The 14,810-nt window shown below is 42.3% G+C and overlaps 1 protein-coding gene across 1 annotated transcript in view; it reads right to left on the reverse strand.

Annotated features, from left to right (window-relative positions):
- Window positions 1–14,810, reverse strand: part of LOC142194092 (uncharacterized) — a 412,519-nt gene that overhangs the window by 181,120 nt on the left and 216,589 nt on the right. Inside the window, exons 59-64 of the mRNA XM_075263119.1 lie at window positions 13,202–13,274; window positions 12,562–12,725; window positions 7,104–7,275; window positions 4,314–4,565; window positions 2,503–2,745; window positions 1,491–1,637 (exon numbers count right to left, since the gene is read on the reverse strand). Of these exons, the coding sequence (XP_075119220.1) occupies window positions 1,491–1,637; window positions 2,503–2,745; window positions 4,314–4,565; window positions 7,104–7,275; window positions 12,562–12,725; window positions 13,202–13,274 (1,051 nt within the window). The remainder of the gene's footprint in view (window positions 1–1,490; window positions 1,638–2,502; window positions 2,746–4,313; window positions 4,566–7,103; window positions 7,276–12,561; window positions 12,726–13,201; window positions 13,275–14,810) is intronic.

Here is a 14,810-nt window from a genome sequence, read left to right on the forward strand (position 1 = left end):
GAAACATTTTACAAAGGGGTGTTATACTATACAGAGGACATTGAGGTAGCATTACAATTTGTGCAGGTCAGGTATTTAAGTACTGGTGATGGGGGGCTCACTTTGCACAGAGCCCACCTATTTATTAATGGTGATGGTTTTGGAAATCGCATCTTTTCCGCTGAGCAAATTTTTATGCAATGAAAGGATGGGATTCGCTAAAATGCCGCCTTTTTTTACTGTGGTGTTTTTCATGTCCAAACTGCAGTGTTTGCACCACATTGAGCCACGGCCTTACAGTGTTTTCAACACACAATCATGCCGTCTTCTCATTCACTCTTCACATACTCTATCATGCCCCTCTCGGTGCTGCCTGATCCACGCAGTCTCCTTACTCTCCCCTGACATACTTTGTCATACCTTTCCGGGTGCTATCCAATCAATGGATAATGGACTATGTGCCCTGTCTCAAGAGCATGAACTATTTAGTTACTGCCTACCCATACTCCAGGATAGTTTTATCCATACACACAGTGGACACAGACTGTCTATGGATTTCTCTTGGCAACAAAAAGAAGTAAACATATAGCAGAGCTGGGAGAAGTTGTTCATCTGCATTTTTCATCCGGAAGGATGCAAAATCAGGTAAACACATTCAATTTTTAACACTATCACCAATGCTGCAGGGAAATTTATAAAAAAATTATTAAAGATTAGTTACACTTTAAGTAATCTCCCATAAAGCTTGGCCATACAGTTCGGACTGTAGACTGTGACCAAAATAATAAATAATAATTTTTGGGGAAAAACTAAGCCAAATGATAGATCATATATACAGTCTAAAAAATTACTAGATTTATCATCCTGCATCAGTCGCTGAGAAAGATTTGGAAAATTTTAAGAGTTTCTTGTCCAAGTTCACACTGTCTGTCAGACAGTATATGCTTAAGTGGCTACGTTTGGAATTGGATTTGAGGTGGAATCTGTTTCAAAATCAGCTACAAATTCCTCCTGAAATCTTCCTCCCATTGAAATGAAAGGGAAGTAGATTTCAGGTGGAATTTGGAGTATAATTTTTCCTTCCGCTGATTTTTTTCAGCTAACAGAAATAAGGGTTTAGGGTCAGTGCACACAGAGTTTTTGGCGCTGATTTTGACGCTGAATCCACCACAAAATCAGCCTCCAAAAAAAGCCTCCAATAGAACTATATTGGTAGGCTTTTTTTTAGACTGATTTTGAGGCAGATTCAGGGTCAAAATCAGCGCCAAAAAAACTCTGTATGCACTGACTCTTATGTTTGATCTTCAGGTGGATTCCTCCTAAAAATTTTGCTTGGTTGGTGCAGAATTTGCTAATTCCACTTGTGATTCCGAAGCAAATTTCATTTCCAATTTTTTTTTGCTTGTACAAATTACGCCGCAACTTTCATTCTCGGAAATGGATTTTGTGATGGATCAACAGCGTGGTATTTACATTTATTATGTTTATGTTATTTTTTTGATGGATCATACCTCACTTCTCATAGCACTGGTTATTGTTGCCTGTTGTTCTAGTGTAAATAGATGGGATACAGATCCAAAAACGACAAATTCTGTTACATGTACTAGTGCTGTAGCATCTATTTGTTCTTCTGCAAGAAGTAGGAGTATCTTCTTTCCCTGGAAATATTAATCATTTAGATATAAATATTAGACCACACAAAACTTTCTACATTAGGGTATGTTCAGATGTTGAGAGTGAGGTGCAGATTAAACTAGTCATGCAATTCTGAATAAGGCTGCAAAACGATGTATTTTACCTGTAAAGGATGAAGCAGAATAAAAAAAATGCAGGAAATCACAGGGCAGTTTACAGAGAAACCTATCTACACCTTGCGGAAAAATACTCACAGTGGGCACACTGCGATTTCCAAAAGTGTTGGGATTTTGGAAATCGCAGCATGTTAATTATACCTATGGAAACACCAGCAGTTTCCCTTTAGGTGTTATGGAAGCAGAAAGTTCACAGAGGACCTTCTGTGAAAAGCAATGCAAGAAAAACCACGATGCATTGCCACCACGGTCTTTCCCACAGTGCTTTTTTTGCTGCAGGGCACTCCGTGTGGCCTTTGCCCAAACGTGCATGTGTAATTTTCATGCTTATTTAAGCACCTTTTCTTAGACATTATAGAATTAATTTTCTAGCTAAGAAAAGGGAGCTCTTTGGTACACATATAAATGACAGGACAAACTTTTTTCCATTTTACACGAGGTTCATACTAGTATTTGGGTTTCCATTCTTTGGGTCAACATATGTTGAATGGGGGAGAAAGTCTCTGAACGCTAGTGTGAACTGACCGCTAGTCAATGTATTTATGTCAATTAAAGGGTAACAGTATTGACAACTTAAAGGGATTTTTCATCTCAGCTTTTTATAGATGGAGCTGCACATACCCCTTTAATTATCATAGATTCTCACAATAGTAATATGACCACCCCCTAACTAATTACAATCAATTAATTTTATTTCTAAAGTGTATCTCACCTTTAATCCAGCCTTCATGTAACAATCAACAAGTTGAGATTTGAGCGCTTTGCTTCTTTGTTCCTCATCCTCCATTTTAGAGTGTGATCCAAAATGGACTGTATTGAATCCTGACAGGTGTCCTGCAAGTTGGACAAGTGCAGAGCTATACCGTGGACAGCCCTCTCCGCAAAGTAATGTATGTGCACTTTCATGGGAATTCCAAAGATTACGAGCCATACGGCACAGAAGATTAATTGCACACTATAAACAAACAAAATAATTCTGTCAAGTCAAATGAAGCGATCTTGACCACATGATAAAGAACAATCAAAACATCAACAGTTCTTCCATGTTTATTTGCTTTATATTTAGGCTGTGCATAAGTTCTGTGCATTATATATAAAAACTCAATCAACAGAACATGTCTGTTATATCTGTTATTAAAAAGCAAAACTACCTACTAGACAAAAGGAAAGTGAAGTCCCTCTTTACATAATACAGGCTTGTTTAAAGAGTACCTTTCACCACCTCTAAGGCCTCGTTCACATCTGCGTTGGTATTCCGTCCGGGTAAGTCCACATGGGACCCACTGAATGGAATACCAAACGCAACTGCAAGTGGTGTGCAGTGAAAGCACATGGACCCCATAGACTATAATGGGTTCCGTGTGCTTGCCGCCAGATCTCCGCAGGGATCATGCAGACAGGAAAGTAGTTCACAATCTACTTTCCTGTCCGGATGATTCGTGTGGGCAACACGCGGCAAGCACTCGTACCCCATTATTGTCTATGGGGTCTGTGTGCTTTCACTGCACACCGCTTGCAGTTGCGTTTGGTATTCCATTCAGTGGGTCCCATGTGGACTTCCCCGGACAGAATACCAACGCAGATGTGAACCAAGCATTACATCTCTTTTCAATCAATTAATAGGGGCTGCTCCACTGAGCTTGACACCATTCTAGAACATACAATGCTGTTAGTTTTCGTGCCTAAGATAGACTCTTTATTATCAAAAGGACGGTGTCAGGCAGGAGCAGGAAAGGGGTGTGATTCTGAGTTCTGACACTGTCTGCCTCTGATTAGAGCTCTGAATACTGTATATTCACATCAAAGATCAAGATTTCACATCTGATCTAAGAACTAGCCAGGAAATAGTCACTATCCCTTACAGAATATGTTTTCTCTAAAAAATCTATATGCTAGCCAAATATAACAATTGACTGAGAAGAAAAATGCATATATCATGTCTCTTTATCATTCAATATTTTGTTCTAGGACTGAGCCAGCAGAAAATATTGAAATATTGTGTCAATACAAACTCTTAAAGTAATTTCACAGAAGATTTTACTAGATGAGGGTACTTTTCATTATTCCCTAACACGTTATCGACCATCTTACCTACTGGCAGAGAAATAAGAACTGCCTTACCACCTTTATTAGTACAGTGTGCAGGTTCCATCTGTCCATCTGAAGAAATGAATATTAAAATGGCACACTATAGAGAATGTCTTGAAATAACAGACATAACAGAGATCCTGTGGCTCAGATATAAATCTATAGGAAGGCACAGCGATATCAAATACAGACATAAAAGAGCATGCATCAATTACCGCCATTTTAAAGATTAATAGACAGGAACAGCAAATCCTTCTGAAATGAGCCTGTTCTTTCCAACAAGTTAATTCATTTAACAAAGGATTTTTGTAAGAGAAATAGATCAATATGTCTTTTGCTCAAGTTCGGTGTTCTGTTCAGTGAGCACACAATGATCTCCTTAATAATTTATGAAGCAGGCTTTGAATGACAGCTGAACAAGTCACAGCAACCAACCTGATAAAATGTGATGCTCAATCTGGGATTCACTTTGTTGTATTCTCTCAGCGCTTCTGTTAACAGCTGCTTCACATGGACTAAATCAAACGTTTGCTGGTACCCATCTAGGACATGACTGGCGCTGCCGGCCTTATCACTCCGCTTCAACAAATTTGTGTCCTGCTGTCTGGCTACAGTAGTGATCAGCCCACCTTCATCCTCCATGATGTTACTGAATAGGGGCTGCTGAATACTTAGGATGATCTGTACCTGAATGACATTGCAATAAGAAATTTAGCAAAGGATATACTTTCATTATATACAGTATTTCATTTTTGTTCTACATTTTTTCAAGCTATTTTATTATATACATCAATTATTTTTACTGAACTGAGATCTGGTAAATGATGGACAACATGATGGAAACCCAACAGACAGTGGAGTAACTACAAATGGCAGGGCCCCATGGCGAACTTTTGACATGGGGCCTCCCTGACCGACGCTGAAGACCCTGATCGACCTCTCCCTCTCCCTCCACATTCCTGTGCGCACTATTATGTCCCATAGTAGCCCCTGAACACAGTATTATCCCCCATAGTGGCCCCTGCACACAGTATTATGCCCCATAGTGGCCCCTGCAAACAGTATTATGCCCCATAGTGGCCCTTGCACACAGTATTATGCCCCATAGTTGCCCCTGCACACAGTATTATTCCCCATAGTTGCCCCTGCACACAGTATTATGCCCCATAGTGGCCCCTGAACAAAGTATTATGCCCCACTGTGGACACCCATGAACAATTATTATACTGTGGGGTCTTTTCAGACCCCAGAGTATAATAATCGGAGACCGAGGGGGAATACAAACATAAAAAACACTGTTACTTATCTCTCCCTGGCTCTGCTGCACTCCTCGGTGGTGTCAGCCTTCTTCAATGACGTCCGGGATGTCACATGACCCAGAACACAGGCCCCGGTCATGTGACGCCAGGGACATCACAGAAGTAGGCCTGAAGTCTGTCTGGAGCCCGGAAAGGAAAGTAACGCTACTTTGGTAGTACCTTGGTAGTTACGCTACTGCTAACAGAAATCATTGATTTGACGTGCATGACCCCGCAGATCAGTTGCTTCAGGATAGTGCAGTTCTCTGTACTGTTTTACATTTTAGAAGCCATGCTACTCACATTCTGTACAAAACATAGAGGCAGCGGCTTTAGGCAGAATTGCCCTAAGGACTTCAATGGGACAGTGAAGCAGTACCTACACTTTGTACAGTGAGTGAGCAGCATGGCTCCCAGCATGTAAATATTATCAAAAGCCATGCTGGCCCAGAGCCCTGATCTGCAGAAGGACCTGAATGTCAGATCCTGATAGATCTAATATTGATGACCTATCCTAAGCATAGGCCATCAATATTACAAAATGGATAACCCCTTTAATAGGCTGCGTTTGTTTCTAATATCAATGATAAAACTGCTGAAGATATTAAAGCATTAAAGGGGCTCTACCATTGGGAACAGTCATTTTTAGCTAAGCATATACTTGCATAGCCTTTAGAAAGGCTATTCCACAAATACCTTTTGTATGTAAATGACCTCTGTATGTAAATGACCCTTTTTCAATAAGTCTGTTTTTATTCACATGCTAATTAGTAGAGATGAGCGAACACTAAAATGTCCGAGGTTCGAAATCCAATTCGAACAGTCGCACACTGTTCGACTGTTCGAATGGATTTCGAACCCCATTATATTCTATGGGGGGAAATGCTCGTTTCAGGGGTAGGCAACATTCGATAAAATGATACTTACCAAGTCCACGAGTGACGGTCGGGCTGGATTCTCCTTGAAGTCTTCTCCCGGCGCAGCGCCCCCGCGACGTCTTCCGGCTGGAATTCACTCTGCCTAGGCATCGGGGCCTAGGCAGAGCCGACTGCGCATGCGCGGTCAGTTCTGCCCGGCCCGACGCCGGAGCAGAGCCGACTGCGCATGCAAGGGCATGTCCGCGCATGTGCAGTCAGCCCTGCCTAGGCCGGATGCCTAGGCAAAGTGAATTCCAGCCGGAAGACGCCGCGGGGACGCTGCACGGAGAAGACTTCTAAAGGTAAGAGAAGAACCAGCGTTGATTGGCAGAATGTATAGCATAAACTTCGAACAGCTAGTAGTATTCGATCGAGTACGAGTATCTCGAATACCGTAGTATTCAATCGAACACCTACTCGATCGAACACTACTCGCTCATCTCTACTAATTAGCCTTCTCCGTGCTCCCGGAAGTCTCATTGTGCACCTTCTATTCTCTATGTGTATGTAGAGCAGAGGCTGCTGTGCTGATAACTCATCTCTCTGCTCTCATACACATAGAGCAGACTGTGATCACAGACACTTCCGGTGCACGGAGAAGGCTAATTAGCATAAAAATAAAAACAAACTTATTCAAAAACTACTGATACGTACAAAAGGTAGGTGTGAAACAGCCTTTCTAAAGGCTATGCAAGTATGTGCTTAGCTAAAAATGACTTTTCCCAATGATAGAATCCCTTTAATAGACTCAAGGTGCTCATACCTGGAAATCACCAAATTAATGACACAATGAAATACATTGCTTAATTTACCTATTTATTTGTCTTCAGGAACCAATATATCGTTATATAGACATAAAATAAGTCAAACATATTGCTTTGCTAAACCTAAGATTGCTGATATGTCAAAACTGTCTCCCTGGCTAAAGGATCCTTTAAAAATTCACTACACAAATTTATATATATCTTAAAATTCTTTCCCAAAAAGAAATAACAATGAAATTGCTTTACCTCCTCTTCATTCATAAAAACCTTCTGTACTGCTATAATCAGCTCTTGCACATATCTTCCATAATCCACTGCGCTAGACATCCTGTGACCATACACCCAGTCACACTCATGTCTCCAAAGTCTTAGGAGCTTTTCATGGGTAGTCCTTCCATCCAGAGACAGACAGATATTCCTGTAAAATAAACATGTGATTTTGTGTATTTCTTATTCAGTTAATTTACTATATATCATGAAATTCCAAGTCTTCAATTTTGAGGAAAAGAACATTATTATAGTATAAAATTATTTCAATAGTCATACCAGCAAAATTTATAAACTTAATTTGTGTTACAACTGGGTGAGGAATGTAAAAAAAAAAAAAAAATCTCTCATGGTATCCAAAAGTATACAACTAAAATTGATCATATTAATAGATAGACAGACAGATAGAAAACAGAGAACAAAGACAGATGGGAGAATATATATGAGTATAGAGTAGAGATGAGCGAACAGCGTTCGATCGAGTACATGTTCGATCGGACATCACGCTGTTCGCACTGTTCGATTCCATACGTACACCATGTTGAAAATGCACTTACAGTTCGATTCCCCTCCCACCTTCCCTGGCTCATTTTCTGCACCAATAACAGCGCAGGGGAGGTGGGACAGGAACCATGACAACGGAGGCATTGAAAAAACTAGGAAAAAGCCATTGGCTGCCGAGGACATGTGACCTCAGATTCAAACGAAGAGGCGGCATCATCTCCGATTCATTCTGTGCTTGCACTTAGTTAGAGACAGACATCTGCTGAGGGATAGTTAGGTTTTAGATTCTGCTAGGCAGGAATAGCAAAGAAGAAGAACCACAACAGCTCTTTTAAGAGCTACACTAGATGGAGAAGCTGAAACAAGCTTGGCACAGTGTCTACCCACAAACGCCAAAGTGGGATTCACAGCAATTAATCCAGGCTGTATCTGCGCAACCCAGCTTTCCGTGGTGGGGATTAAGCTAAGTGGGATACACTGAAACTGTATGCCCATATACCCTATACACGCTTAATCCAGGGTTCAACAGTGTCCCCCCCCCCCCCTGAAACTAAGGGGTATACACTGAAATTCTCAGCCCATATACAATATATACGCTTCATCCAGGTTGTCACAGTATGTACCCACAAAAAATCAGTGGGATATACATTCTAATTCTCAGGCTATAGACACTTCATCCAGGTTGTCACAGTGTGTACCCACAAAAAATCAGTGGGATATACATTCTAATTCTCAGGCTATATACGCTTCATCCAGGTTGTCACGGTGTGTACCCACAAAAAAATCTGTGGGATATACATTCTAATTTTCAAGCTATACACATTTCATCCAGGTTGTCACGATGTGTACCCACCAAACCATCTAAAAATGCGCAAGGCCACCGGTAAGGGACTTGAACGAGGCCGTGGGCGAGGCCGGGGGCATGGGAATGCTGCTGGGGAGCAAGGTTGCAGTGAAGCCATGGATGGGAGACCTATGTGAAATCCTACGGGTGTTTGAGGAGTCCACCAAGAGGGTCAGCTGTGACGACGCACTAGTGAGTGTAACAATCCCGCTCTAGTGTGTCATGCGAGAATCCTTCATTGCCATCAGGGATAACGCAGATCACACTGAGGAGTCAGGGACAGCAGCAGAACTGTCACAGCAGGAGAGTAGTTCCACACACCTGTCCACTTCACAGCATTTAATAACGGAGGAGGATGAAGACGTGGCAGATGATATGATTGTGACACAGGAGGCTACCGGGGAAGTTCAATGTGTCCCATTCTTGCAGCGCGGATGGGGTGAAAGGGAGGAGGAGGAGGAAGAGGAGGAAATTGAGAGTGACCTTTCCGGTGGGGGCAGCGAAGTCATGCCAAGTAACACTCTGGCATACATGGCTGAGTGACAAGCGCGTAGTCAAAATAATGGAGAGCAACCAATACTGAATATTTGCAATCCTTGACCCCCCGGTATAAAAATAACATCTCGTTTTTTATTCCGGTAGAGGGGAGGGCCAATCGCATTAATGACTGCCACAAGGAATTGGTGCAGAACATGATAGAGATGTTTCCATCAAGTGTCGTTGGTGGCAGAGAGGACAGTTCCTCCATGAGGCGAACAAGTCCGGTCCACAACCACAAGGGATACACTGTCTAAGCTCTGGGACACGTTAAAGGTACCCCCTCGCCAAACTCCCGCCACTGAGGAGTCTAGTTTCACCAGGCGGGAAAAGTATAGGCGCATATTGCGGGAATACCTGTCTGAACAAAGCCCTGTCCTCTCCGATCCATCTGCGCCCTACACGTATTGGGTGTCGAAGTTGGACCTGTGGCTTGAACTTGCCCTATACGCCTTGGAGGTGCTGTCCTGTCCTGCCGCTAGTGTGCTATCTGAAAAGGTTTTCAGTGCGGCCGCAGCTGACTTTCATAAAAATGAACAGACACTGGATAGACCCATCATTTTCGTGCCCACCAGTGTCAAGCACCCCAACATGAATTGTCATGTCTGCGCTCAACCTCTACAATTCCTCCTCATATTCCTCCACCATCTGCGTTGCACAATTCTGATCCTTCTAGGCTCAATCCACACTGATTTCCTCAAACTCTGCTGGTTAGAGATTGAATCCACCCTGATTTCCCCAAACTCTGCTGGTTAGATGCTGAATCCACCCTGATTTCCCCAAACTCTGCTGGTTAGAGGCTGAATCCACCCTGATTTCCCCAAACTCTGCTGGTTAGAGATTGAATCCACCCTGATTTCCCCAAACTCTGCTGGTTAGATGCTGAATCCACCCTGATTTCCCCAAACTCTGCTGGTTAGAGGCTGAATCCACCCTGATTTCCCCAAACTCTGCTGGTTAGAGGCTGAATCCACCCTCATTTCACAAAACTCTGCTGGTTAGAGGCTCAACTCACTCCAAGGGCCAAAAACACTGCTGGTGCAAGGCTCAACTAAGTTAAAGGGCCTAAAACTCTGCTGGTAAGAGGCTGAAGTCACCTAAAGGGCATAATCTCTGCTGGTAAGAGGCTGAAGTCACCTAAAGGGCCTCAATCTCTGCTGGTAACTCAGTTTATGGGCCTCTAACTTAATTTGGAAGGGCTCACATTAAGGGCCAGGAAAGTGAATTTTGGAAGGTCTTACCACATTACACATACACACACATATCCACAATGACAGTTAAGGGTGGGTACTGTTGGATTTCCCATTGCCTATTCCATCTGTGGTTGTCATGGGCAACGTGATTTAAAGGGGTGCTTGTTAAGGTTTCATTAGAGTAAAATTTGGGTTTGTGTCCATCCAATTGGGGAGGAAAGAAGGTTTCCAGGTATTTTTCCACTTTCATAGTGGATTTTTTGAGTGTGGAAAGTGTGTAGTTGATAGGCTGTGATGGTGGGGTAAAACTGTGACTTGGGCTTGTTAGATGCCCCCAGGCATGCTTCCCCCGCTGTCCCAGTTGCATTGCAGAGGTGTTGTCATCATTTTCTGAGGTGTCATAGTGGACTTGGTGACCCTCCTGACTCGAATATTGTTTTCCCCCTAAACGAGTATTTTTTCCCCACAGACTATAATGGGGTTCGATGTTCAATCGAACAGTCGAGTATTGAGCGGTTACTAGAATCGAACTTCAAACATTTCATTGTTCTCTCATCTCTAGTATAGAATATAACTTTTGGAAGCCTATAACAAAGATGAAGTCTAGCCGGGTGCACTAATGATGCAATTACTTGGGTGTCGAGAACACCCCAGTAAACTCCATGTGCAAGCAAAATAAAGAGATTTATTAAAGAAAGTGCAAAGGAAATATGGAGTAATTGCTTAAAGTAACCAAAATGATCACTCCCTTTATATTTTAGAGGTGTTTCAATAAAAAAAGATATCAACTTAATTGGTTGCCATAGGCAACAACAGTACTTTTCCTTTGCATAGTTTTGATAAATACTCAGTCCGGTCACATTAATGTGACCACGTGTCAAAGTCCAGAATGATCACCTTTCGCAGAGCAGACCGCTGCGAGACGTACAGGAAGAGAGGAGATGTTGTGATGATGTTCACTGGAATGTTGAGCCATGCCGACTACAGTGCCGTGGCCAGCTGCGCTAGGTTATGCGGTTGAGCATCCATAGCGCAAATAACCTGATCAAGGTGGTCCCACATATTCTCGATTGGGTTCAAGTCTGGGGAATTTTCTGGCCAAGGGAGTACGGTAAACTAATCCTGGTGCTCCTCGAACCACGCACATACACTGCGGGCTTTATGACACGTTGCATTGTCCTGCTGGTAGATGCCATCATCCTGAGGAAAAACATTTCGCATGTAGGAGTGAACATGGTCTGCAAGGATAGATGCATACTTGTGTTGATCCATCGTGCCTTCCACAGTGATGAGTCACCCATATGGCTGATGACACGTGCCTTCTGCGATTGGTGATTTAACGTTGACGTCAAAAGTAGGCAGTGGTCACATTAATATGACTGGACTGTGTATCTACTACAATTACTCATTGATAAGTAAACTCACTCACAGACTGGAAGTTAAGCTTGGGTAGAATTAATAGGACTTGCAACAACATGCATGACTTGTGTGCTAGAAAGCTGGTATACAAGCCATGAAAAAAATTGACTTTTTGTGGAAAAATAGCAAGTTTTTAGTTTTGCTACTGCACCCCACATTCCTTAAAGGGGCATGGTGGGAGGGGGCATCATCCCACCATATTTTCTACCTTGCATGCTAGTTTTCTGGCATAAATGATGCCATAGAGCTACATATAGTGGCATAGATTTCTGTTTAAGTACATGGGGGTAGATTTTTCATACCCACTGCATCAGCAGGGCAAACTTCAATGTCACACCAGTCTTCATAAATCAACCCCTATAAATTTTCTTTGTTTTTGTTCACCTGTTGTACAATAAAAGATGTAAACACCTTACAGAAAAACAAAAATATTTTTTTTTCATCATGAGCACAAGTAAAACATAATGTATTTTCGTAATGACTGCAAAAAGTACTTGAGGAAGTCTATTCCTAGTTACAACAATGAAAATATACATGAGCTCATCATTCCTGCACAAAAGGGCTGAAAGCTCGGCAATGAAACAAGGACATTTGGACAGACCTAAACTAACAAGGGCAGAAACTGCATGTTCATCTCAAAATCCTAGTGATTGATCATTGCACTGAAATACAGAGGAGAATAGGACAGACAAGCTCACGTCAGCCTTTTCTAGTAATTGTCACATATAGCCATGGGACTGACTTTATCACTTATACTGAGGCTGGCATCTCTTACCTTTATGTACCACGGTGTACCATGACATGCCGTCATCGAGCACTTCTTAAACAGTTTTTACAAGCAGCACAAAGAGCTGACACAGCAATAACTGTTCATAGAAGTGAACTAATGATCCTTTCAAATGAGTCCAACCCACATATAACATCTTTTCCTCTCCGTTACCTGAATATTTTTGCAAGGTCTCGTAGCGTAAATATGTAGTGACAGCGCTGAGACGTCCCCAAGAACACAGTCCTGAGTCTTTCTTGTAGTTCTATTGAAACTTTGGTGATATCTATAATTAATTCCTGGAGGTGTTCAGTAGACATAGCACCGGTACTGCCAGCCTGAAATCACAGAAAGATGGGTCAATGCCAGCCCTGACAAGGATGCAAATCAATGGCTACTTCCAACAATTCGAACCTACTTAAAGAACTGTAGAAAGTGAAATGCTGATAAGAGGATTATGGCAATTAGCGAATTGACTAGTGGCTAATAAAAATGACTTCCTGATGATAAAAATAAAGCAATGAGACAAGCCACAAAAGGACACTGGCAGCCATGAGATTTCTCTTTAATTGTCTTTGCTTGATGTATAGATATTAAATTGTTTCTTTTAAAGCGTACTTGGATTGTGGTTAATCCTAAATGTGTCACTAAATTTTACAGCCACTTGTGAAGCGCTGCAATTATTTCATTATGACAGGCCATTAACTAATAACTGGTACGCTACAAGCTTACAATGAACAGACAATTAGCTGAGCGTCGGCGACACTGTTCATTTTCCTTAACGTTCCACTAATGAAGAAGAGGAGACAGGTACCTTGTGTTCTGTCACTCTTGGCACAAAGTGAGCATTCAGTATGCTGCTGAATATCCCAAGCTGTTCACTTTGACTAAAAGAATGAAACATAAGACAAATCAATCCACCACTGTCTTCACATCTCTAATATACCTAAATTCTATTTAATAATACAATATGCTGAACAATCAGCTTAGTGAATATATTATGCACAATTGTCCATAATCATGGATTACTGATGCTGTTACTGATAGTGGATATGGGGAAGATGTATTAAAGAAGAACTCCAGTGAAAATACCTTTTTCCATCACTGCCCCTCTTTGAGTGGTTTTAACACTCTGCTACATTTGTACATTAAATAAGACTAACATCACACTTATACCAAGCTGCAACACGATCTCTTGTCACAGAATGCAACAAAAGCCACAGTGGTACACTGTAGTTAATGTGTTAAGTGTAATGTTAAAGGGGCTGTCCAGAATAAACTAAGAATTAACCTTGAAACTAAACCTTCTCCCATTCCTAACTTCTAATTTACTTTAAAGAGGACCTTTCATGGTTTGGGGCACAGGCAGTTCTATATACTGCTGGAAAGCCGACAGTACGCTGAATTCAGTGTACTGTCGGCTTTCACGATCTGTGCCCCGGGTAAAGAGCTATCGGTTATGGTACCGTAGCTCTTCACAGTCAGAAGGGCATTCCTGACAGTCTGTCAGGAACATTCTTCTCCACAGCAGCACCCATAGCGCTGTACTGTGTGAGCGGGGAGGAACACCTCCACCCTCTGCTCACAGTACTCGTCCATAGACGAGCACTATCAGGAGAGGAGAGGGCGTACCTTCCCGGTCTTACAGTACAGCGCTATAGGCGCTGCTGTGAAGAAGGACGTTCCTGACAGAGTGTCAGGAACGCCTTTATGACTGTAATTACCCAAATCCCTGGTGCGGTCATGTGACCGCCCCAGGGACACTTTCTGATAATACAGTGATGTTCTCTTTCACCGCTTCCAAAATGGAACATCACTATAAATCTCCCCCACCCCCATTCCCTTCAATATTTACTAAGCCTTCCTGTGTCTCCTCCCCTCTTCCTTTCTGCTAGTAGTGGGCGGAATCGGTTAGCTAGGGAGATGCGGGAAGGGAGGGAGGGGTTAGTAATGGGCGGGATCACTAGTTTAGTGAGACAGGGAGAGGGAGTGTAATGGAGTGAGAGAGGAGGGGGGCTGAATGAGAGGGAGCTAGCATAGCAGATACACAAGAAGCTGCGCAGCAAGTAGTTACACCAGGTAAACAAAGGCAGAGGATGCCAGCAGCTGCCAGAGACACCCAGAAATCACTCCAATAACTGCTAAAGGTATACGGGTGTACTTATTATTAACCCATTACTAGCGCTAACAGACCTTTCTAAAAAAAAAAAAAAAAAAAAAAGATTTTCTGCTCGGAAAACCCCTTTAAACTTTGCTACATCTGTATATTGCACTTATTTCCCTGCAGTTCAACTTCCTGTCTACTGTGATCAGACGTATGCATGTTTTTTATCCTATTATTCTTCAGTGCCACATGAGACAGCACTATCCCTGAATGTGACGGGTGGGGGGATGTAATTACAAGTTTTTAGACATAATGTAGG

This window comes from Leptodactylus fuscus, chromosome 2 (assembly GCF_031893055.1).
Source record: "Leptodactylus fuscus isolate aLepFus1 chromosome 2, aLepFus1.hap2, whole genome shotgun sequence".
Taxonomy (NCBI): Eukaryota; Metazoa; Chordata; class Amphibia; order Anura; family Leptodactylidae; genus Leptodactylus; species Leptodactylus fuscus.